This window comes from Lemur catta, chromosome 14 (genome assembly GCF_020740605.2).
Source record: "Lemur catta isolate mLemCat1 chromosome 14, mLemCat1.pri, whole genome shotgun sequence".
NCBI classification, from domain to species: Eukaryota; Metazoa; Chordata; class Mammalia; order Primates; family Lemuridae; genus Lemur; species Lemur catta.
In genome coordinates this window covers 13994329-14020570 of record NC_059141.1, presented here as the reverse complement: position 1 = coordinate 14020570, position 26242 = coordinate 13994329, and the positions used below count along the sequence as shown (strand labels likewise).

General features: G+C 40.1%; 1 protein-coding gene across 6 annotated transcripts in view; it reads right to left on the bottom strand.

The window, feature by feature from the left end:
* The window catches only part of LOC123650458 (nebulin related anchoring protein), a 62520-nt gene that overhangs the window by 35794 nt on the left and 484 nt on the right, over positions 1–26242 (bottom strand). For 2 of the 6 annotated variants that reach the window (XM_045569372.1, XM_045569376.1), the window contains exons 2-20: positions 26006–26100; positions 25339–25426; positions 20654–20758; positions 18910–19014; positions 17879–17986; positions 17071–17175; positions 16178–16285; positions 15780–15884; positions 13058–13168; positions 11934–12050; positions 9564–9668; positions 7942–8049; positions 6832–6936; positions 3705–3803; positions 3226–3330; positions 2313–2420; positions 1965–2066; positions 1275–1472; positions 588–692 (exon numbers count right to left, since the gene is read on the bottom strand). In XM_045569372.1, the coding sequence (XP_045425328.1) occupies positions 588–692; positions 1275–1472; positions 1965–2066; positions 2313–2420; positions 3226–3330; positions 3705–3803; positions 6832–6936; positions 7942–8049; positions 9564–9668; positions 11934–12050; positions 13058–13168; positions 15780–15884; positions 16178–16285; positions 17071–17175; positions 17879–17986; positions 18910–19014; positions 20654–20758; positions 25339–25426; positions 26006–26100 (2082 nt within the window). The remainder of the gene's footprint in view (positions 1–587; positions 693–1274; positions 1473–1964; positions 2067–2312; positions 2421–3225; positions 3331–3704; positions 3804–6831; positions 6937–7941; positions 8050–9563; positions 9669–11933; positions 12051–13057; positions 13169–15779; positions 15885–16177; positions 16286–17070; positions 17176–17878; positions 17987–18909; positions 19015–20653; positions 20759–25338; positions 25427–26005; positions 26101–26242) is intronic. The other 4 variants (XM_045569373.1, XM_045569377.1, XM_045569374.1 and 1 more) reach the window with 4 other exon arrangements.

The window sequence follows — 26242 nt, the reverse complement described above, 5'->3', positions numbered from 1 at the left end:
AAACAAAGTTCCTGAAATAGTCACACTTGCAAATGAAATGTCCTTCAAAAGTCCTCATCTGCCTGCTGCCAAAGCCAGCTCTCCCTGGCATGAAGAGAAGCACAGGCTTAGAGACTCGGGGACCTTGGAGAGTGTCCATCTAACCTTCTCATTTTTATACGAGGGAAAAAGGACCCAGAAGGTTGAGTGACTTGCCCGAAGTCTGTAGTGAGTTTAAGGCAGAGGGATAATGAGAACACTGGCCTCCAAATACCAGACTCTCTGATTTGGAAGAAACCACATGCTCCTCACACAAGAAATACACTTTTCTCATATACATTACAACTTTTCTAAACCAAATTCTTCTTTGGATGCAACTGCTACTTAAAGTAAAATGGTAGGCTTCCTAAAAATACCATCCCAGGAAGTTTAAGGGTATGAAAAGTTAGTTCAGGGTGTGCTACAGATGCAAAATGAAGAAGTAATCCCTTTTGAATCACATCCACAGTAAGCCTGGGGGGTGCAGAGGGGAAATCAGAGGAAGAGATCACTCTTAGGACCCCGGGGGCTGAGCACCGCTGGAGGCCAGGGGCCTACGCGCAGGTTACCTCGCTGACCAGCTGTCCAGCCTTCTTGGCCTGCTCCAAGTTGAGACTCCCCTCGGTTAGCCACCCAACTCCCTTCATCCATGCCAGGTCAGCCCTGTACTGCAGCTGCAAGAGAAAAACCCCAAAGCTCTCATCAGACACAGGGATGCAGACAGGACAAAGGTGACGAGAGAGTTAGGAAGATCTTGATCCTGCACTTGTCTTCCTAGAAGAACTGCTCCCTGCTCCATAATACTCAGGCAGATCTCTACTTGGGAAGTGAAGCCACTGGGCTCACCTTGTAACGACAATAGCATGTTCTACCTCAGTGTTGAGACACCACAACCTTAGCAAAAACAGCATTTCTCATATTTTTGACCAAGGACCTTTGTTGCCAGCCTGCAAAAAATCTTTTGCAAGATTTTCTTACCATTTTCAACATTTGCTTCCCCTCCACCCATCCACATTACCAGCACATCTTGACTTTCACAGTAGCTCTGAATCCCAATCCTCTGCCTCTAGTTTCTGTTGTCTTGACTCTCTCTCCAGCTGCCCACTTGTCCTCCCTGGGCCCAGCACATCTCTAGCAGTTCTTCCTAGTCCTCTGAGTTTTATAACAGTCTCATGCACAGGTTCAAAATCATTCTGAAAGTGTATCCAATTGTAAGGTATGCATGGGAAGAGTGAGGGCAATGAGTGAGGGCTCACCTCACTCTGGAGCCCGTAGGCTTTCTTGGCCCACTGGGTCTTCATGTCTTCGGGCAGCACGGTGTATTCATGCAGTTTCTTCCTGTAGTCCAGGTCGCTGGCAAGAGCTTGGGCCTTCTTAGCATGCCTGATGTTTACCATATCCATGGGAAGGTGAAACTGGGTCTTGCTCTCTTCAAAGGCTTTCTTATATTCAACCTTGGATGTACCAAAACAAGGCCCATTTAGTTAGTCGAAGCCTGTATGTGCAGGAGTGATATGAAAATGCAGGAAAGATTCCCAGGCTTTCAGAAGATATTGGCACCATGGGCAATGCCACCCTTCTCTCCCAGCAGAGTTAAGCTCCATGAGGGAGGAACTTATGTGCCGTTTGTTCTTATCTTCCCAGGGTCTCATGCAGTGTCTTGCCCATAGAGGTCCCTTGGTAAACATCTGTAACATGCATAAATGCAGCTGCACCTTGATCAGTAGATGCTGTCACCCTTAAGGCCACACTCCTCATCTACTTTAAAAGAACAGCATGCTTTGACAAAATAAAGAAACCGAACAAACTTCTTAATGCAAGCCAGGAAAGAAAGAGTTGCAAGGGGAAGTCAATAAAAAGGTAAAAGTCCCAGGTGAAGTAGACCCAGAAAAACTTTTAAAGTAACACAACTGTAAGTGAGGAGTTGGGGTGGAAAAAGAGCTTACCTCGCTGCTCATCTTGGCAACCTGCAGGGAGTGCAGAAGCCTAGAGTCGGCAGTTTCCGTGGCTTTGCCTTTTGTTTTTTCATAATCTTCTTTGTATTTAATCTTGAGAGAAAGAAGAAAGTCTACCGTGAGTGAGAGAGAAACTTTGCCATCTCAGGGGCTCTGGTTTTAACAAGTGCAAGGGGAACAATTCTGAAAAAACACCTCTCAGTCTTTCGAGAATCCAGAAGAAGATTAAAGTATTGTGATGTTTACAATGTTAGCGATCATTATTTTCTTCTGCAGGACCACTGACATTTTATTGGAACCATTTCTTATGCATTTCTGAGTTAATGAGAGAAAACCTACATTGCTAGCAAGCTCCCCAGAGGCTTTGGCGGCCAGCAGAGACATGGCATCCAGCTTCATCTCAAAGCCTTTCCCCTTTGTCTTCTCCCAGCCTTCTTTGTACTTAACCTGACAAACAAAAACACAGGTGAATAGGAGTTGCTATTCATATTCCTGCCAAAATGAAAGAGGATTTTTTTAAAGCAAAGTTTGTTTCTTCATCTATTCACAGACCAGAGTTTTGGCCATTATGATCAAACTGATAATAGTAATTATGAACACAGTTCATCGATTTCTTAGCCATAGGGCTATGCAGCACGGTGGTAATGGGACAGGACAAAGAGAAGACCCCTATGCTCCCCTCGCTCTGCTATTCCTAACCATGTGACTTTGGGCAACTACCTCTTTGGGCCTCAGTCTACCATTTGCAAGAAGAATATCATATTATCTTTCTTAGGGTTGCTATGAGAATAAATTTGATATGGTATATGAAAAGAGATTCTAAACTGGTAAAATGTAACATCTTCTCCTGCCCCACAAATCCCCTCTAGAGTCAGAAGCCTAATCACAGCCTACTTGTGACTCCAGGAAGAGTCTGATGATTAAGTTTGGTCTTCTTAAAACTTGAATTCCCTACACACAGCAAATCGCCAGGCCATCAGAACGATAGTGAGGAATGTGTGTGTGTTCACACGCACACTGTAACTAACACGTGTTCGTATAATGAGTATTAAATTGCTATGACCAATTTAGCCCTAGTGAACTACGAACTACCATGCACCATGAGACAGCAAATTTCAACATTATCACGTGATGGATGCCTTTGATGAACCTCTCTCAGGAACAGAACACTCCTTACTTGTGGGACCACCCTGTTATCTTCATTTTCACACCCATGCACAGCCCCAGCTTTCTCCCCTGGTGGCTTGCTTACCTCGCTAAAGAGTTCGGCATTGGTTTTGGCCTTCACCAGCTGAGGTACGTCCTGTGGCAATGTGTAATTCAACTTATTTTTCTCATAGTCAGCCCGGTAATTCACCTGTTGGATTTAAAATAAATCTGTAAGGTTTTTATGTGGGCAGAAGAAGAACTTTGGGGATAGTACTATCTTTCCCACTTTCCCCTTGGATCTAGAGCTGAGAAGGAGTTTCTGGGAAAGGCATTTTACCAGGAAGCCTGTAATTTTGTGAATGTTTGAAATTAATAGATGGAAGATGCCAAATGAAAAGTATCCTCTCTACTTTTGAACCTATTTGAAACTTTCCATAATAAAAAGTTTAAAAGAAGGAGGGTCATTTCATGGCTATATGTGTCACCATTAATGAAAGTCAAATCCTTGAGGGTCAGCTGCCCAGAAACCTCAAACCTATTGCAAGAGCCCCAAGTCCAGCTGGGCAAGGGCAGGTCACTTACATGACTCAGTTGCTGGGCATTGATTTTGGCTTGAACAATCTGTGGAGTGTTGGTCACGGAGCTGTACTTCAACTTATCGATGCTTTGCCTATAGTTGACCTGTTAAAAATAGGCCCAAGATGTCACTTGTTATTTTCTCTAAGATTTGCTTAGCTCCCTTCCTCTAAGCCCAGATTTTCCAATTATTCCAAAGAAATCAGAAAATCATACTATTATGCAAAATTTTATAATTGTTAAATGTTGGAAAATAGTTCAATATTTTTAAAGTCTAGGGACCCAAGTGAAATGGACCTAAGAGCCACTTTGGGCCCACTAGGTGCTAGCCTGCATACTCCATGTCATCCCTGGGTCTTGTAATCACTTCATTCTTGCCTGTCCCAATACCAGCTAAAAATAATTATGACTAGCACACAATGTTTACTTTGTGCATGGCACTATTCCAAGTGCTTCACCCATATTAACTCATTTAATCCTTCTAACCACCCTATGGGTAGGCACTATTATCATCCCTACCTTACAATGTGGAAACTGAGGCACAGAGACCTAAGTGACTTGCTCGAGGTCATCCAACTAGTAAGTGTCAGAGCTAGTATTCAAATCCCAGAAGTCTGCCACCTAAGTTGGCTCTTAACCTATACACTATAATCCTGGTTTGCCAAAACTGGTGTGCTTGGAACTATAGCTTGTTATTTTACAGACACACAAAGGGTTCCCCATAGCGAGAGCTAGCATCATTTAGACAGGGAAATATATTCCAGGCCACAAATAAATGACTTACAAATTAAATTCTAGAACAGGACCTAGGAAAAAACAGAGTGCTTTGGACACTGGGCCACAGAGTGTTTTGTTAGATTTGGAAATAAAGGACAGCATTGCTTTGTGGTTTTTAGTTAATTATTCAAGGAGAAAACTTTTTGCATGTTCTGAGTTTTGGATATGGGGGTATGTAAAGAAAACTAGGAAATATAAAGTCATTTCAATGTCAACTATTAATGAGATTAGAGTACAGTGGCTTCCTAATGCATTAATTCAGAGGGAAACATTATTATCTCATAATAGAGTCTATTAGAATTCAGAATTATGCATGACAAAATGTCACAAAAACTATATTTTTAAATGGCATATTCCTTTCCGGTAATTCTGCATTAAGTATGTTGCAAAGCACAATTACTTTTCTCTGCAGGACATAATTAACAGTCTCCATGATTAATCACATCTTTGCAATATCACAAATGCTTGGCCATTGCTTCAATCTGCATTTTGAAGGGTTTTTTTGCAAAAGACAGAGTCTCATTTTAATTCTACTGGTGTTTATAAAATCTGTCTAAAGGGAATATTCTCAAATTAAGGACCCATGCGTGTTTATTTAATTTCACAGCTATTTTACCACCTTTAAGGCTACCAGACAGAGAGACCACAACGTTCTTGTCAATGGATTCCCCAAACTTCCTGAATACTGATGTCCTTACATCAGGGGTGATAAACTCAAATGCACACCAGAACCAGGAAGGTAGGGTGAAGTAAGGTAAGACAATAGGGAACAGCCACCACTCAGTCCCAGCCAGTTGCTGCCACATAGGAACTAGGGCCAAATTTCCCAGAGTTTTAAGAAAAGGTAAAAATATTAATTTTTATGTGAACTCAGAACTTCTATATGCTGGTTCAATTTTTTTCTTTTTTTAAATACTGTGTGGCCAAACAGGATGCTTCTGTAGCCTGGATGTGGCTCATGGGCTGCCAGTTTAGAACTCACCTCTAAACTCAATTCATATTTCTAATCCAGTCTAATTTAATTCTTTTATCAGATTTCCCCAGATGGGCTAGTTATAGTCTAGGTGCATAGTTTGATCCAGAGTTTTATATAGACAGATGTAATAGCAAGTCATGTTATAATGGGAACATGGAGTTGTAGGAATCTGTCTTGTTTTGTTGGTGCTACTTATAGGTATGATTTCTAGAATTCTACCGCAAATGCACTCACAACTTTTAATGAGGTACATTTGACCTGCAAACTTCCCAGGTAATGTGTGTGGCCAAAAAAAAAAAAAAAAATAGCTTTGGCAGTGGTCAAGTTTAACTTTGGGTTTCACTGCAGTGAAATAAGTAAGTTGACCTTACCAAACTTCTTGAGAAAAGGCGAAGCAAAGTTTAGGCCCTTTATATTCTCACCCACGTGCTTTATTACACACTTGAAAAGCTCCTTTCATCCAATAGATTATCACCTGCCAATGTTTGCCCTTCAATGTCCTGGACACTGTGTTAGACCCTGAAGATACCCAGCTGAATCCTACTACTCCACTTTGAGCAAAAGAGAGAGACAGAGAGATGTGAAAACTTATCAACACCCAAGTCAATTACTAGGGTTGTGCTGATCTCAAAGGAATGGGAAGGAAAGTAGCACTGGGCATTCATAAATAGATGTTGAATTATTTGTTAAATTTTTGGTGGATTGCAGATAACCCTCACTGACAGAGATCCATGACACCAACTCAGTTCTGTACCATGTTAAGTACTTTTTAAGCTAGTAGATGACTTTTTTCTTTGCAGTTTTCTGTATTTTCTTAATTTTCTATAATAAATTTGTAGTCAAATTCTTATACTCAGAAAACAATAAACTTAAGTAATTGCACATATTTCACATAAATAAATAAAGTCACTGCTGCAAAAATTAAGGGATAACTATATATACTTTCCCATGTGCTCCTGAGAAAAAATTAAGTCGACATTACCACTTCCTCTCAACTTGTATTCATTTTATTTTACTTCCTTCAGTCCTTAACACACACTCCAAAGCTTTTTTAAAAAGGAAAAAAAAAGAGGTTATCATTGTTAAGGAACCACTATTTGAAATGTCCCCAGCAGACATAACCCACCAAATTCTAAGAGGAGAAACTTAACCTCGGGTTACTTTGAAGGTAAAACCAGAGTTGTCGCCACTTTATGTTGAAAATGCAGGAGTTTGCAACCATATATAAACGGACTTCTTAGTGCAATAAAAGAGTTTCCCCCTCTCAATTCCTTCACCATCCTATGAACTGTTGTATTTCTTCCCACCTTGCTACCTACAAATCACTCCACAGGAATGAAGTGTCACGTACTGAAGCAGAGTTACTGGAAGAGGACTTACCTCTTTCAAGGGCACCAGTTTCATTGTTGTTTGATAGGAAGGAGTGAGAGTGGCAGGGTAGTTATAGTCGACAATATCATTTTTATAATCAGCCTTGTAGGCAATCTGAAACACAAAGAAAAGAATAAGGAAAGAGAAATCTCTCCCCACTTTCTTTTGACCTTGTTTGAATGTCATCAGAAATATTTTTAAAATATCCAGAAACAAAATTAATTCAGTTTTATCACCTCCAAGGAAAATTAAATTATATTCACACTTTTGCCTTGAATTTGAATTCTTAATGAATCCAAAATTAGTTAACTTTCATCTGTAGCACATTTATTTTATCTTTCTTATTAATTGTGGAACTTCTTGTCACTTTCATTAAAAAAGAAGTGTTCGTACATGGGTATACAATGAAAGAGCTTCTTAACTAACCCCAAGAAAATACATGAAAAGTCAAACATCTTCGGAGTATTTAAATTTGTTTTAAAGGTCAAATTTGACATTCTCATGCAGAGAAAATCTGACATTGTATGTTGTAATAACAAAATCAGTTTCCTTTAAGGGTCCTTTACCTCCAAGATTTACAACCTGGCATTCGCCAACCTATAAACTGGGTGGACAAAGCCAAAGAAAGATTAATAGATTCCATGCTACAGAGGAAGACAGGGACATGATCTCTTTTGTTATCTCACTACCTTCAATGAATGCAGTGATTGAATAAATGAATAAATGAACAAACCAGCTAACCAACCAACAAACTCCAAATGAATCACAAAAGCTTTGGAAACCTGGGGAATTTCAAGTAAGAATCATGCTCACTCATTTCTCTTTACCTCTCAGAAATTGAAAGTTTTTACCACATTAGATCAATTATAATAAATCTAGGTACTTCTTCAAACCAGAGACAGCTTAGGATACATAAATTGAAGCCTTTGAAAATTTTCAGAGATTTTACCTAGCTTTGGTTGTACTGGTTAACATTTGGACATTCTTATGTGTCAGTTTTTTATGCAATAAAACACAGCTTTTTTTTAAAAAAAAAAAAAAAAGATTGAAAAAGAATTGGCTGAATTCCTCATGTCCCAGCCCCTCCATCCCTACAGGCCCTTGCACAAAAGGACTCACGTTGCTTGCCAGACTGCCCACTTTCATAGCATGGAGAGTGCGTCTGTCCATACCAACTCCTTCATAGTGGCCTTTCATGTGGTTCTGGTAGTCTTCTTTATATTTATTCTACGTGGAAACACAAATTTTTCAGCAAAAGTATTCTCTTCCCAACTAGTTGAAGGTAAACTACTTATCTTAATGCATTAAATCAAAAATATAAATGATTAAATATAACCTATTTAAACAGTCTGCATAGCATTGAATACAAAATAAGACATTTTTTTAAAAACTAACTTAAATTTCAAGCAAGCATAAGAAGTTGGAGGAAGAAATTGCAGACAAGGGAACATGGGATCTGATGCACCTAGACAGTGCAAAACAGACTTGATTTTTTGTTTGTTTTATGTTTTTAATTTTAAACTCACATTTTTCCAATGTGAAAACTTTCCCCGAGAGTGTGGAGCTCTCTAAAGGACAAGCACTGATTGTATAGGCACTGCATGCAAAGCCCCATGCTGGGACTGGTACAAATCACCACATGCTATTATCTTCATTTCTAAATATATGAACAATCAAACCTAAACTTTGCCAAATTCTGGGATTTAAAAATTGGTCAATACTGCAATCATGTGAAAAAAGTCACGTCATATTCCAAATGCTGCTCATCAAATAAAGAGAAGACCAAAACAGGATGATGAGAAGGACTAAGTAGGAAATTTGGGGTAGCTTCTAATGAAGCTACGTTAAGATCACCTACCCTGGGATGCCATTGAGTTTCCAGGCGTTGTGAGTATTTAAACAGAATACTATTTATTAGTATACATCAGATATGATCCTACTTATCTCAGTTAATCTTCATAAGCACTCCATGAGGAGGAAGAAATTATTATTGCCCCCATTATACAGATGGGCAGAGTGGCTCAGAGGGCTTAAACAACTGCCCCCAAGTCTGCCGCTTGGCTAACCATGGAAACAGATAAAGTTGGCTCCAAAGCTGGTGCTCTTAACCACTGCATTTATGCAAAATAAATTCCTCACCAAGCCTTACAAAGTCCCTTGTGATTTTAAATTTTACTATTATGTGCAGCTAAACAGAAATAAAATTGTAGGATCTAGTATAGGTCCTTGATGTTCTCAAAAATGCATCTTCAGACCTTCTCTGAGAATTTCCAAATTTGCATATGCCACTCTAGCGTATCTGCTCATCTGTAAAATAGGGAAATAATGTCTGGCTTCCCAGGTGACTAAAATGGTTAAATGAGATTGTGTCTTAACTCAGAAGCACAAAGTCATATTGAGAGGGGACGTCACATGCTCAGCCAGGCTCTCTTGCCAGCATTCCTCAGTAGGAGCCAGACACTGTGCTGCACACAAGGGATGCAAGAGGATGCAGAGGACAGGTACTGCCCTCAGGACTCAAGGTCAAGTTGGGGTGGGTGGGGGAGAACCAGGTTATGTGACAGAACTTAACACTACATAGACCAATCCTGGCAGGCAATCTTAATCAAAACTCATAGGATCTGTGCCTAAAAGGCCATGCTTCTCCAAGACACATAGATGCATTCACATAGATTGTCTCTTAGGAGACATGGAAATTAAGCTCACAAAAAGTACCCAAACACTTAGCATTAACAACTCACATCGCTGGTAAATTTTGAGATCTTGCTCACGTTCCTGAATTGAGGTGTTTCACAGTAGTTGATACTGTGACCTTTACTACTTTCCAGATCCTTCTTATACTCCACCTTGGTTGGAAATCAAAACACCAGATGTACAATAGAACCAAACCCGAAGTCATTCTTGAATGTCTCCAGGACTTGACTAGTATATTTTTAGAAAACTTTCAACCCAAGATTTTAAAATACTGGGCATAGGATACTATAAGTTAGCAGTATGTGTTGTCCTTTGTTAAAAAAAATCATAAATAAGTAAAAAATCAGTTTTGTTCTGAAAATTAAACATATCTAGTCCCCTTCAAGAACAAATGTTGTAAGATTTAATACAGCTCAAAAAATGGCAAAACTGGTTTTAGAAATCATGCTGCTATTCTTGGGCGGGGGGAATGTCTCAGGGGGATTATGAGGAGGTGTTCAGACTTCTGGTCACGTTCCGTTTCTTGATCTGAGTGATAGTAACATAGATGTGTCCACTTCTGGAAATCCTTCCCTCTGTACACGTATGGTATGTGCACATCTTTGTATGTATACCTCAATAAAATTCAATAAAAAAGCTACTTTATAAAGAAATATAATAAATGAGACCACTCAGATACAGAGTGTCTTCTAATTTAAAATTGGTTGGCTAGTTGAGCTCTCCTGGGTGCCTGGATGTAAGATGTGAGGTTTATAGTTATTAAATAGACTCCAGGTGGTCCCAGAGAATTGCAGAAGGCAGCTAAGACCAATTACCATTAATAGAGGTAACGCTGGTTTGTCTTACTGGCTAAAAATAAGGGTAAAAAGACATTGAAGTTTCACTTGTGACCTCTTAACAAAGGAAATGCAACTTAATTTGTTACCTTATGACACTACGGTGGGATATGCCTTTTAAAGTATGTAAGATGCATTACAATGCTCACAATATGATACAAAGTTTGAAAAAGTATACAAAACTATATATACAGCTGAATTCTAATTCTATAAATGTATGTTTTTCAATTCATCTATTGTGTTATAGTATATTCACATAGAAAAAAGTCAAAATATTAACAGTGTTATTCCTGGGTGGTAGAACTGCACTACCAGTGGTCTGGTTCCAGTTCTGTCCCTAAAAGTCTCTACAAAACAGAACAAGACAGTTTACTTTTCCAGGCCTATAACAAAGTGATGGCCTAAAAATGGCAAAGGTCCCATCTAGATCTAATGTTTGGTGAGTGAGAGCAAGGGGTGGCAAACTTTTTCTATAAATGACCAGACAGTAAATATTTTAGGCTTTTGAGTCACATGTTAACTACGCAACCTTGCCCTTATAGCTCCAAAGCAGCCATGGATAATATGTAAACAAATGTGATATAGCTATGTTCCAATAAAACTTTATTTAAAAAACAGACTGTGGGCCAGATTTGGCCCTCAGGTTGTGATTTGCTGGCCTCTGGTCTAGAGCATCAGAATTATATGGAACATGTGTTTAAAATGCATATTTTAAGGCCTCAGCACTTATCAACTTCTTCAGAGTATCTGAGGGTCCTGATGACTCTCAGGAAATGTCACCCTGGGGACTCTGAGCCATCTAAAGTTAGAGGACCATGGGTTACCTTTCTAGATAAAAGACTGGCTTTTAGTGGTTAGAGGAGAAAAATAGTTTTGGCCATTTGCATATCTGTTTCTGAGTTGCAGAGAACTTGTTATGTGAGTACTTTTCACAGTCATAACTGTTCTTGTTGCCAGAGGTTGCCAGCTCAAGTACAGAGCCCAGATAAGAAATGCAAATGAGAGAAGATGCCGGGAAGAGATGCTAAGGCTTGAGAAGGGTATGTGGGCCCGGAGGGAACAGTTCCTTGCCAAACAGTCCTCACAATTAAAAAGTCTTAAATGCTGGGTAAGCCAAACAACACACATGCCTCTGGCTGCCAGTTCAGCCTGCCAGGTAAGGGGAATTCACACGTACATAGATTCTCAGAACTCTGACTACAATAATGAGAGGACGAGAGAGCTTCCATGGTGAAATACTCTTTCTGATCTTTGATTTCCACTCTAGGATAACAATATATTATTTCAAAAGTTGGATCATCCAGTATTTTTTCTGCCAGCTAGAAATCTGTTGCCTGGCACTTCATATCTACAGCCCCGTAAGGATTTGGGAAGAAACTTTTAAACCACCAGAGAAAGATTTAATTGGTTTGATTCTAGGTTCTCCTGTAAATTGCGTTTTTGTTTTTTGGAAACTGGTGACCAATGGGTAGTAGATGTGGTGTCACAGTCTTAACTGAGGCTTTTTATTATAGGGTCACCCCGTTCACCTGCTGTAGGAGATAAAAGAGGGGGCAGTGTGACTGTTTCCCGTATACGTACCTCACTCACAAGCTTGTTTACACTCTGAGCCCGTTTGAGGACCAAGTTGTCTTGGGCTGGAAGAGAGTGGTAATGTGCCGCGCCTTTCATCCTATTGAAGTCCTGCCTGTATTTTATCTGAAAGAAACACACAAAGTCTGGACTTGCTGTTTCCATGCTCTGTGAGAGAAATCACTCCAAAGTTACCCCAGATTTAATGTCAACATTTACCTAAGAGAATTTTCTGAAAGAAAAAAGTTCATGTGGGCTCCATTAAATCTACAACTCACGTTTGTTTGGGTTTTTTTTTTTTTTAATTTTACTGGCCCTTTTCACACTTTTACACTTTACACTCTAATTCTGCATGGGGGAAAAAAACAGTCTTAAAATGATCATAGGAAAAGTTGTAATTCCAAACCCATTCTGCCCTTGGTTTCAATATCTTTTACCAGCTAGCCTGCTAAGGAGGGGCAGAGTAATGTGTTTTGACTTCCTTCCTCGAGGCAAAGATGGTTATGTGCTGGGTAAGTGGGTAATAACCAAATAGTTATTTGGCAGTGGAAAGGAAAGAGAGGAAAAGAAAGAGAAAGGAAAGAGAAAGGAAGGAAAATGCCAAAGGGAGTGAAATGAACGCTAGGTTCTGATTAGAGACCAAGATCAAGTTGGCACGTTAAGATCTGCAGTGAACATGTCACTTTACCAAGTTTAATTATAGCCTATCTTTCAAGGACTGCCAGCTGGCTAGCATTCTGCAAATAAAAATCATTTCATCACTAGCTTACACCCAGTTTGATCATCATGAGTCTTGTTTTAATCCACTTGTCCCCTAAAATGCACCATCTCTACATGGGCCCTTTGGCAAAGACACTCCTAGTCCCAGTTTATCCGTCTTGACCGGCACCTGTACTTGCTCCCAATAGCCTCAAGTGAGCTATGCTGTTTGTCCATATCCATCTCCTTGGAAGCAGAGAAATGTGACCAAAGCAGACATCAGAAATTTGGATGGGAATTGAGGGCCGGGCTAACATTCCACTTTGGCTCAGCTCTCATGAATGTATCTGTACAGATCTCAGTAAGCACAGCCTTCAAAGTCTCCCTTCTCTGCCCCGTGGCTCTGCAGGCCATTCCTACGCCGCGGTACTTACATCACTAGCGAGTTCATTGGCCTTCTTGGCGTTCTGATAAGCTGGGGTGATCATGGCCGGGAAGCTGCCCTTTCCCCGGTGTTGGTGTTCCTCATACTCCTCCGAGTAACCCTGCTGGGTCAGTTGAAAACTTTAATCAGTAAAGCTCCCCTCTCCGAATGGGTGGGGATTAGCCATGAGCCCTCACAGAGCCTGTTCCCCCAGAGGCCCATCCACACTGGACATTCCGGTGATGCCCACGTGGTGGTCAGGATGGCAGACCCTGCAGTCAGCACTAAATGATAACTGTCCTCATGATCATCATCATTATTTCCACTGCATAAATCAAGATACCTATCACTCTACCAGGCCTGTGTGTTTTGGGATATTCATTTCCTAGCTGATACCAGGGAAGCCCTTTGTCTTCCCGTAGTCTCCAGCACTCCCTTGCCCAGGCCCCATGGCAGATCTATGCAAATGCTGTCTCCCCAATGACATGTGTCATGTAACCAGAAAAGGAGCAGTATAAAATTTTTGGAATTTGGGAGGATAAACTCCAAATTGGTATAAGATTACCTGAAGTGGGACAAAATGTGTGTTGCAGACTAAAGATTATAATCTTAGTCCTACATTTTTTTTCTTCTTCCCCATACCACCAACCCACTCCCATAAAGGAAAACCTTCTCTTTCATGAACCTGTCATCACATGACTGGGGTAACCCTTCCTGGGTCAACAGATGTACTTCAAGACCCCACTTAGATGTGATCTTCTCCCTATGGAGGTCCCCAAGATCTCCCTCACCCTAGAAGCCACCCAGGCAGAATCAGCTGCTTCCTCATCTGCATCCTCACTGCATTTTACCCACAAATCTTTCCCACAAATCTGTGTCTCTTGGGCCCCTGACTTCATCTCCTCATGGTCTCCTCCAAGGCAGGGCCTGCCTGTCTCCAGCACCAGGGTTGGACTCATTTGGGTCAGATTAGAACACCCAGCCTTCCTTTGATCTAGTAATGAAAACTGTTTAACCTGGGTGCTCCTCCTTGCTTAGATGCCAGAATGTTCTGCTCTCAAATTCTTTGGTAATCTACTCTATGATTTTGTACATTCTGGTCTATAGTTTTATATTCTTAGCTTTATTTTAACCTCCCCCCTATATCTGCATGTATGCATGTATGTTGTATGTGTGAATCTTTTCATAAGACACCTAATCCTATTGATTACATGGTATAGTGTTTTTAATGAGTCTAGTTACTCATTAAAAAGAAGAATGAATTGCTTGGCATTTAAGGCACTGTGGGTATTTATAGTTTATCTGCCTGCCTGTTTCTCCCTCACTCCTCCTCCTCACGCCCTGGCGAGTCACACTAAATCACACAGTGAAATGCCACACTAGACTGTGTGCTCTCAACAGCTGCTAACAGGACTACCGAACAACACCCACTTCGATTCTTGTATTTGCTATTTATCAGGACTGAAAACCTCAACTCAAATGTCCTGATTATCAAGAACCAACTATGATACCATGATGTTACATTTCATCTGTGTGTACAGACATGTCTAGGTGCACATGTGAAATGATATGTGCATATTATGACTCATGGCAGATCGGACTATCCAAATACAGAACAAACTATTTTTTGCTAAATATATAAGCCAGATATTTTTTTTACTAGAACTGATTTTAAAAATTTTTCCTGAGCCTTCTAAATAACATATTTAAAATACAAAACCAGTAAATACATATTTTCATTGAGTTTAAAGCACTCCAAAACTATTTAATTAAGAGAATCTGGTAAAATGGGTTTTTTCATTCAAAATCAAGCATTTTTGCTCAGGCAGACATTTGCAAAGAGGTTACAACCCACCTTTACACACAGCCTAAGACTCAGATTAATATTTGCCCAGGTATGGCAACCTGTTTTTCTAAAGAAGAAAAATAAATTCTACGTGGTTGCTTTTATAAGTCATGTGTGTTGTAGACAATCTACTCACTGCCAAATAATTCAAACAACTGTCCCATAAAGAAAAAAATCACTTAAACTCAGCGAATGTACTCTTCTAGTATATACACTTGTTCTTCCAATATTCTTTACTTTCAACTGTGAAAAACTAATGCTTGCTTTCTCCCCTATAATATGCAGCTTGTACCAGAAAATAATAAAGATGTGCAAATAAAAATTAGCTTATAACCGTAATCTCAACCTTTTCACTCCCTGTCAAGATAGAGTTCACTGGAGAAGTGAAATTGGGAAAGGGGTTTGCATTCCCTGGCATACTGCTTTATCTAGCAACCTAGATAAGAAATGCACTTTCTAAGAAAATGAGTCTTGTTACTCAGTGAAATGCTCAATACTTTTCAAGACATGCATTTTGATCTCTCCCATGCTTATGCCATAGCCAGTTCAACGCAGCCAGTCTTAGTCCTGGAGACAGTTCTTCAATGAATAGATGAGAATGCTTTATACTTCGCCAAGCCACCACATTGGTATAGGTCCTTCATTTACAAAACAAAAAAGTGCTTCAATCTGTTTTCCTAAGCAGGTGCAGTTGAGCCCTGTATTATTATTTGTCCACTACTTTCTAGCTTAGAAAATCCACTTTTCATAAATAAGGCAAAGACAAACTACAGTCCCACTTCTGATTGAATGGGCATAGTTGTGTCACAGCCTGGAGGGGTCAAACTGAAAACTGACCATGGAGAAGGGCAGTCTCCGTCTCCCAGGAAGGCATTTTACCACGTACCTGGCCGTACTGGTCTACACAGTCCCTTGTCAGCATGCCCTCAGCTCCCATGGCTGGACCAGCCATTCCCTTCATCTCTTTTTGATATTGTTGATGGTACCTCACCTGTTTGAAGAGAAAGGACAAAACCCAGTGAGTTTAGCCTCCCATGCACAGGGGCCAGAGGAGTAAAAGTGAATGTCTTGTGGAATGTTCTTTTTCTGCTTAGGTCTAAGGAGAGTGTCTTAGCCATAAAAGTGCCAGATCACTCTTATGGTAAAAACTGATCGAAAACTATGAAAGAAAGCTACTTCCTGGCTCCAGGGTCAAAGCAAAAGTAGATAGGAAGTTGGACTCCCCAGGCCCAGGTTAATGTCCCTCTTCCTCCCTAACATGACAACACTGCTAGGGACACTTACATCACTCGCCAGCTCATTGGCTCTTTTGGCTATCTGATAAGCAGGTGTGATCATAGCAGGAAAACTTCCTTTCCCTCTCTGTTGTTCATAGTCCTCTGTGTATCTCACCTGGAAAATGAAAAAAAAGAGTGAATCACTTTCCCCAATCCCACTATCTACTAGGTAATTTTTGTGAGACATCCTGCTAAGGGCTCCCATGACATCCTACACATCCCCTGAAGTAGGACACTTAAATTCTCCAAGTTAATTAAATGGTAGGACAGCTCGTGTGGCATGTAATTGGCTGATAACTTGATGGACCATGTGCATCTTATATACCTTTTTATTCCAGTACCCAGAACAGGGCCTGACACATGGAGACGCTCAATGTGGAACTCAACACAAACTTGTTAAGCACCTGGTGTGGGCCAGGTGGTGGGCCTGGGCAAAGGAATAAATCTCCTCTTGTCCTCGAAGAGCTACCAGTCAAGGTTGGGAAACAAAAGAAGCTTCTCGACCCCAGAGCTAGGCCAAGGCAAGTGGAAACCACTTACTAAGGTGAAGCTGGATTTATGCTTCAACCTTCCATTCACAATGCTAAGCTCTTAGTCTTATTATGCTATGGAACATTTGGACTACGAAAAGGCAAATGTTAGAAATTCTTTAGAAATGATGTTCTCTAATCTGTGGTGGCAAGAGAGATTTCTTTCAGATTAATCAGATACAGCCTGTTTGGTACTAATCTGATCTAAAGTTTTCTCTCTAAAGATGAGTTTCACAAGGTCTGTGCTGGCTCACTTATTGGACCTTAGAAAGTTCTTCCTGGCAGCCACGCGGGACTAGGATGCTCCTACATGATCCCTACTTCCGCCTGCAGGTAAGGAAAGAATGCAAACCACTGACTCATTTCTTACATCACTTTGAAGCTGTCCCCCTGCCTTGGCCCGGAGCAGTTCAGGGGTGTCTGCCACCGTGGTGAACCTGGAGATGCGCTCATCATGCCCTCTCTTGTACTCCACCTGAGGGGGAGACAGCACAGAGTCAACGGCACACCCACTTCTACATGTCCTTCCTGGCGGCTTTCTGGAAACTGCAGCATTAGGCTATGCTCAACACAACCCTTGCCAAGTCCTCTATGGCTTGCTTCATGGGCTCCTCCTCAAAAAACATCTATGCTAATGTGCTAGGTCCAAGAGACTGCCAGGCACTGCCACACTTGAACAAATATTAACTCCCTTAATCTCCGTAACAGTCACATTTGGCAGGACTAATGTTTTTCCCACTTTACCAATGAGAAGCCAAGAAAGAGAGAAGTTAAGGAATGTGCCCACGGTCACACAGCTACTAAGCGATAGAGCCAGGATTCAAATCTCAGCATTCTCACTCCAAAATCTGAGCTTTTAACCAACAAGCTATGCTGCTCTACAGGAGGATCTGACGTCTAGTTACAGATCAGTGTCCTCAGTGCTAAATCAACCTCAAGAAATCATGTGGTCCAGCATGTGTGCGAGCCACATGGTCTCTCCATTTTGCAGATGTGGCCCAATCAAGGCACTAAGGATAATTGACAGGGAAAAGGTAAGAACACAGTTTTCTGCACAATACAATACTAATGCTACCTACTGCCCCAAAGCAATTGCTTTCTGTTTTTTCTGGACTCACGGGGTTCATTAATAACCAAAATTAGCCTAATTGATGGTGACCAAGCATGCAGACCCTCACCTGGCTGGCCAGCTGGTTGGCTTCCTTGGCTCTTTGATATGCAGGTGTGATCATGGCTGGAAAGCTCCCTTTGCCCCTCTGTTGCTCGTAGTCTTCTGTGTACTCCTGCTGGTCAGAACCAACGTCAGCATGAGAACTAACATGATACTGAATGAGAACTAATAAAACTGCAATCAAACCAAAGAAACTGGATTCATAAGGTCATTGGCAAATATTTCAATGATCTGGAATAAATTTGAAAATGGTATTCAACTGGCAATTGGAATAACGCCGTCAACACTGAAAAACTCATGTTTCCCAGGTCAAATGGGGTCCCTTCCAATGCTTATATCAAAACATGTGGACCTGGTATAATGCAAGGGCTGTCCTTTGACTCAAAGGTCTGTGTGATAACACAGCCATTAAGACGAAGGAGACTTTTCTGTAACTCATCTGCTAGAGATAGTCCTACAGCATTGGGAGTAAAATGTCTCTCTGATGATTAATTATGGTATAATCTGGTGATAATGAAACATATCATCTTAGCATTTGTTTCTAGTGTTTTCTTTCCATTTTCTAAAGGAAAAGTCACGAAGACTAACAATATTTTCCAAAGCAGATTCTTCAGAGGGTAGGCACGTGGGGAGATCTTGAGGGCAATGTGTACAAATGGCTGAGGACTTCCACAATCCTAGCTAAAACTGCCTTTCCTACACAAAAGCTTGCTAAGATCTCTCTTATGGTTCTAGAGGTCAGTACTTTGAAATGGGCCACCTGATCTGGTTCCTTCTGGAGGTTCTAAAGGAGAATCTATTTCTTTGCCTTTCCCGGCTTCCAGAGGCCCCACATTCTTTGGTTCCTGTCCTTCGTGGCTTGTACCATCTGCTTCTGCCACCACCTTTTCTCTGACTCTGGCCCCCCTGGTTCCAGGGATCAGGACATGGGAATCTTTGGGGAAGTGGGGCATTATTCTATCTCCCACAATCTTAAAAATAAAGGAACATTCAAACTACTTGCTAACTAATCACTGAATTAGTTTCTAGGGCCCTTACCTCACCAAGAGACTTTCGAGCCTCAACCATCCTTACGATTTCAGGGTCTGGCAGAGCTCCTGGGCACCAGGCATTCCCTTCCCCATATCCAGTCCAATAGGCTCTCTACAAAGGAAGCACACAAATGCATACAAACACATGCCCCACGTGTTTGGTTGGCAAGATCCCCCTACCTACCTACCCCACCCTCCCAGCAACATTCACACACATTGTCAAAACAAGACATCCTCTACAAACCTATAAACTCCTGTTGGTCTATGGTGGGTCTCCGCTAACTAGAATGCTCATTTCTTTCAAATGAGCTACAAAATGACCTAATATCCTAAATAATTGAACCTTCTGAGATTCGCTTATGTCATAGAAATGTTCTGAACATAACCTAACATTTCTTTGCTCATCATTGCATCAGGATTGAGCAGTGGGGAGTCACCGTGGACAGGCAATCTGAGATGAAGAGCATTATTCAGACAAGCTTTACAAACCTACTATAGATTATGTGTCTGAAAATTGACGATGAAAAAAAAAAGGGAGACAAAGTTCCTCTTTTAATGACCTTGCTCGTGACCCACCTTGTGAAATACAACTAATATACAAAACAGAAAGCAATCAGAAAACATTTGTATATCTAAATGTACTGTACAGGTGATGACTACAACTGGAGTTTTTAAAAAGCAGGCTGTGTGAGATGGGCCCCCTTTTTGGCAGGAAGATGGAATTTGAGCTGGACCTCTAGGGCTGAGGTCAGTTAGCAGAGGCCAAGGGAGAAAGAATGGCATCTGCTCCAGGACGTCAGTTCCATGAAGGCAGGGATTTTGCTCACTAATATACCCCCAAAGGCTGGAACAGTGCCTAGAACATAAAAGACATGACAACCATTTGTTGAATAAATTCCAGGAGCTTGGGATGCCTTGAATAAATGCATGAAGGCAGTGATGGGCTCGATTGAAGGACCATGAGGAGCTGGGTTTGACTGGGCTTGAGGGAAAGAGATGGGGAGACAGGTGGGCTAGAGAGGGGCAAGCTGGACAGGATGGGTACAGCTGGCCTTTGGAAATCTGGAAAGACAGATAACTCACATGTGAAAATATGCTCAACCACACTAGCAATCAGTGAAATCTAAATTAAAACAACAAGATGTAGATTGTCAAAATATTTTTCTGGTAATACCAAGTGCTGGTGAGAGTGTGGGGGAACAGGTATTCTCAGAGTCTGCCTTTGAAAGTATAAAATGCACAGCTGTTTTAGAAAGCAATTTGATAGTCTCCATTAAAATTAAAAAGGCACATGCCCTTTGACCTAGCAACCTCATTTTTCATTATCTATTCTAGAGAAACACCCACTTGTGTCCAAAAGATATATTGAACAAGGGTGTTCACTGTAACTTCATAATAAGAAAAAAATAGAAATAACCCTATTAATAGGGATGGCATGGCACTGTACATCCATTCTTAATGGTGCACCCAGGATACACCCATCCACAATAGCCTAAAAGGATGCTGATGTGGAAATATCTCCAAGATACAGTAGTTGGAAGGGAGAAGACAATGAACTTGGGCTAGAACAGATAGAGTTGAGGTGATGCTAGGACACGTGGATGGAGTCTTCCATAGACAGCCAGAATTACAAACTGGATTACAGATCTAATTGATTTTCTCTAGAAGTTATAATAATAACACCACATTTCATTTGCATAGTACACTGTTTCTCTTTCATTCTCCAAACCCATCCATCACTCTTCTCTCACCTCATTCACCAGCGGTTGCCTGTTGTGTGCACCTGTCCCATCCTTGGATTTCATGTCCCAGTGAAAAACTGATTTAAACTGTTCACCATGTTTTTGGTCATGGATCTGCCCAGTAAAGACATTGTCAGTAATGTTTCCATCAGAAAAGAGAAAGAAAATAAACAAATGATGCCTAGCTAAAAATTGTGGGGTTTTCCTAAATCTCAACTCCAAAACATCTGAACTGCACTACAATACGTGCTGCGCTGTCAGTCTCCCTGTGGCTTCATCTGCACCATCAGCCAGGTGGCACATATTGAGCACCTGCTGTGTGCCAAGCTCCATTGAGCAGTACAATTAAAAAGACTAAAGTCTCTATTAGCTCATCACATGGCACAAAGTATTCCGGTTAGAGTAACCTCAGACAACACTGGACATTAGAGTAGCGGTTCCTAACTTCAGTCTGTGTAAGCATCACCCAGGGTGCTTGTTAAAATGCTGACTCCCAATTTCATGGAGGTATTGTCCTATGCTTTATAATTTTAACTTTAATATCTTGATTTATAATATACCTTGAGTTAATTTTGTGTATAGACGTGAGGTAGGGGGTCAAGGTTCCTTTTCTTCTATATAAATACCCAATCACTCCAGGACCATTTATTGAAACACCATTCTTGCTACATTGAACTGCAGTGGCACCTTTGTCATGATTCAAGTGACCATATATGTGCAGCTCTATTTCTAGACATTTATTGTAGTCTCCTGGTCTGCTTATCTATTCTTGTGACAATCCTATGCTGAGTTAATTACTACTGCTTTTATAAGTCTTGGTTAACCTAAGTCTTTCAATATTTGTTCTTCAAGATTTCTTGGCTATTCTGGAACCTTTGTGTTTTCCTGTCAATTTTAGAATCAGTCTGTCAATTTCTATAAAAAAAAACACCAGGATTTTGATTGGGACTGCACTGAATGTATAGATCAACTTGGGGGAAACTGACATTTCAACATCTTCATGACCTTGGTATAGGCAAAGATTTCTTAAAGAGAACAGAAAAAGGACTAACCATGAAAGAAAAAGGTCTCAGGCCTAAATAAAGATGTCATAATTATTAGGTCTTAGATGAGGTCTATAAATCTGAAATTTTTACAAGTTGAAGTTTTAATCCTTAATTTTACAGATAATGAGCAAACAAGCTCACAGAAAAGTTTAAACCCAAGGAATTCTAGTTCCCCTAACAAAGGCACTTTCTGACATTGACTTTCTGGGCTTGCTGCCGCTTCATGCTGCTTAACACATCTCCAATGTATATATTTTTAAATATATAAATTGAAAGATCTTTACATGCTTTTCCCCTTGTATTTTAAGAAACTATCATGAACATTGCACAGACTTAAGGCAGGGATTCTTGTCTACAAATAGCAACACTAATATTTTGAGCCAGTTAATGATTTGTTGTGGGGGACTGCCTTGAGCATTGCAAGATGTTTAACAGCATTTCTGGTCTCTGCCCACCAGATGGAATAGTACATCCTCTACCCCAATGTGACAATCAATATGTCATCAGACATTGCCAAATGTCTCCTGGGGAGTAAAACTACCCTTCTTGAGAACGATGTACTTAAGGAATCAGAAACAGATGACCAAAATAGATATTCCATCTGACTTCTAAAAGGCTGTATTTGCTGCCCTCCTCCCCCAATACAAATCCAGCACTGTGGAGGGTTTTTCTTCCCCAGAGAACTTTCATGAGATTCATAATCACATGAGGAAACAGGCAGAGGAGAAAAAGCCACAAATGCTACTAGTAAAGTAAGGAAGCATTAGGGGCCAAAGTTCATTCTCTGAATAGAAGAGAACCTAGATGTTTTATTCCACCAAAAATTCCATTCACACCTACCAAACAGGAAATTCTGTCTTTGTAAATATTTGTTGATTGTTCAAAGAGTGACATTTAGGAAACCCAAAACTGTAGCTGTGCTCCAAATGCCAATTCAAAATCTTTACCCTACTTTTCTTCTTCCTCACCATCACTGAAAAATCTCTTTCTTTCCTTTTTATATTTTAGCACATGCACAATGAATTTGTATTTTATTTAATTGGCAAAGTCTCTCAGAGATGCCAGGGGGCATAGACGTAATCCATCATACACCCTAGGGTTGTGAGACCTGAGGCCACGAAGGGACCTGGTTATTCATTTTAATTTTTCCCTGGTGGGAAAGGAGAAAGCGATCTCAGAAGTTAATTTTTTGGTACATACACACACAGGTACACATACACCATATACATACATATACACATGTACACATACACCAGATACACATATACACGCACACAAATACAAACCATATACAGATATAGACATACCATATATACACATACATATACCACATGCATGCACATATACATACACATGCATATACACACCACATACATGTACACAATACACACAAACATGTACTTGCATATACACATGTATACACATCACATGCATACACATGCATGCATGTATGCGCATATTCACACCTACATACACACGTACATACACTCCCCATATGCGCACATATGTACATATACACATATATACATAGTCACATAGATGCAAACAAATGCACACACACAGGCCTCCTGGGAAGCTCACATCACTGTCTACGGCTGGAAATAGAACCAGCGACAATTCTGGCCTTGCTCCAGGTTGGATCTGTCATACACAGTTAAAAGAAAGTGAGTCCATGACTACCTCAAAGACGGGTAAATACTGTGTGACCTGTTGCATGATTGTAAGGTAGAGACATGCCAGCTGTGGCTTAGGGTAGGGTAGGAAAGTACAGACATCATGTATCTTTCTGTAGAGCATGTGACACACACAAACAGCATTCTGGTGTATAAGTACATCTCCTTGTGTTTCATCTGTCAAATTCTGGCTATAATTACAAAAACATCAGGATATCTGAAAACACAAATAAGTGTTCTTTTCTTCTGGAGAGTTTGTCACCCTCTGGGTGTATATGAAAGTGAGCCAATACTACTGGTTCTAAAGTCAGACAGATCTGGATTTGTACCCAACTAGCTAGCTGGATGAAACTGGGCAGGGTACTTACCCTCTCTGAGCCTCAGCTTCCTTAACCCTAATATAATATTACAGAGGTTCCTGTGACGAACACATGAGATCATATAAAGAACTTAGTGGAGTGTTTGGTACTCTGGGTAAGTAAGAACTAAATTTAGTATTTATTGTAATTTCACATAGCTGGCCTCAGACATCAAAAGATGAAAACAAAGTCCTAAAAGAATGAGCCTTCTCAGTAATTTATAATTTGCAATTGCTTTTGAATTCTTAAGGTCTATGAATCTTTTGGAATTGATGTATGAGCAACTCTCTGAGCCTTAGTTTCCTCACCAGTAAAATGGAATAATAATAGTATCTACTTCATGTGTATTAAATGAATTAGGCACTTCTACAGTAAATGCTACACAAGCTTGTTAAATAAAAATAATAATAACCTCACAATTAGCGCAAAGCACTTAGTGAAGTAAGATACCTTGGCAGTCTGTGTCAAAAGCCACCTGGCCAGGCCTGGCTCTATCTAACACATATTTCCTTGAGGAGGAGGCAGGCCCAGGCAGGCAAGAGAGTCCGCATGAGGCGGAGAAACATTAGGAAGGGGATCACGGGTGAGGAGAGATTACTAGAGAGACTTTCACTTCATGAGTAATTTTCTAATTTTAGAAAGCCACTAAACTTCATCCCACAGAGCAACTTCTTGTGGGCATGAGTGAGAGAAGCTCAATGATTCATCATTTTAGTGGGTGCAAGAGTTCCATCAATAGCTGGTTATTTGACAAAACACTGTTAATCTTTCAAGAGGTTAGATTTATCCATGTGGACTCCTTGTCTACCTTCCCTTCCCAATCCCACCTTGCAAACCACACTTCATTTCTGAATCAAAATATCTTTGACCTGTCCCCACCCCAAGGGGAAAGAAGAAAGAGAGGCTGCCAATAATCTTAAGCAACTACTAAATTCAGAGAGATTTAAGAGTGTGGAACTAGAGGTTTTTAATTTTATGTACCAAAGCATCACAGGGGAAAGAAAAAACTTGCAATGTTTTCCAACTATGTGAACTATATTTTATGTATTAAATACCTAGCACATTTAGGGCCCACTCTATAAACTGTCATCAATGTGTCCAGAACTGGCCAGACACTAAGATTACACTATAATCAAGGACCTCAAATATTCAATCTAGATTATCCTATATATTGACCCCTAATCTTATGGGAGGACAAGTAGCAACATTTGGTACTTAAATGCACTTTGCATGTGTATGTGGCAGAAACGGACAAGTTCACATATGGATGGAGAAACTTAAAAACCTAACAGGTGCCTAAGAAAAGAGATTTTCTTTTTTAAAAAAACTGATACATAATATTTGTACATATTTATGGGGTATGTATATGCATAGAATGTGTAATGATCAAGTCAAGGTTTTTAGGGTATCCATCATCTCGAACATTTATCATTTCTATGTGTTGGGAACATTTTGAGTCCTCAAATGTTGAAATATACAGCATATTATTGTTAACTATAGTCACCTTACTCTGCTGTCAAACATTAGAACTTATTCCTTCTAACTGTGATTTGTACCCCTTAACCAACCTCTCTTCATCCCCCACCTATCCCCATATGCAAAATTAAGTAACTTACCTCACTAATGGCCTCTGGAAACTGCCTCATGTTTAGATTTAATGGTGTATGATAGACACTCGTGAAAGTGTTGTTCTTAGGGTTATGGCTACAAGAAGTAGATATAAATCGAAATTAGAAATACACTTTATCCAAGATGACTGAGTGACTATTCTTAAAGGTACAGCCATTTTTTAAAATCAATAAAAATCAATAAATATAAAACTTAATAATTAAATTCATGATTTTCCAGGCAATGAGCCTTACAGAAAAAAAAAAAGCAAACCAAATAAGTTCAACGTATATAACTTAAAGCCCAAATTTAATTGGAAATGATCACTGGAAAACTTTCTGAAAAAAATAGAAAAGGATTCTGAAATTATTTAAAACACTTTAAAGCTTTATACCTATATCCATGGCAATTATGTTGTTCTGCACAATATTTAACAATTTGACATGAGGTTATAGTGCATAAATTTGATATTTTACTTAGAAGAAATTTGACATTTTCTGTCCATTGCATAAAATCCCACCTTAGGTCTCTGCAAAGATGGGATGTAAGTGAACATTTTTGGGAAGACATTTCTTGGATTTAACCCTGGAGTATCTGATATGAACCTTTAGTTGGCTACTTTTTGAAAAACAAACACAACTCAAGAGGTGGCAGAGAGGAGCATCAAACACTTACGCGTGGCAGTACGGCTTTTTCTGGTGACTCACAAAGTTATTAACAGACAGCATCATCTTGCAAACTTCACAGTGAAAACATGCTTTATGCCATATCTAGAAATCACATGGAAAAGATTTAGCAATGACCTTTTTTTCTAAACTTAAGGTTCTTATATATTTTAGGGTAAAAATATTGAGCTTTAGGAATAAAATGGTGATCAAATTAAAAACCACACATAGTTAAGTAAATGGATCT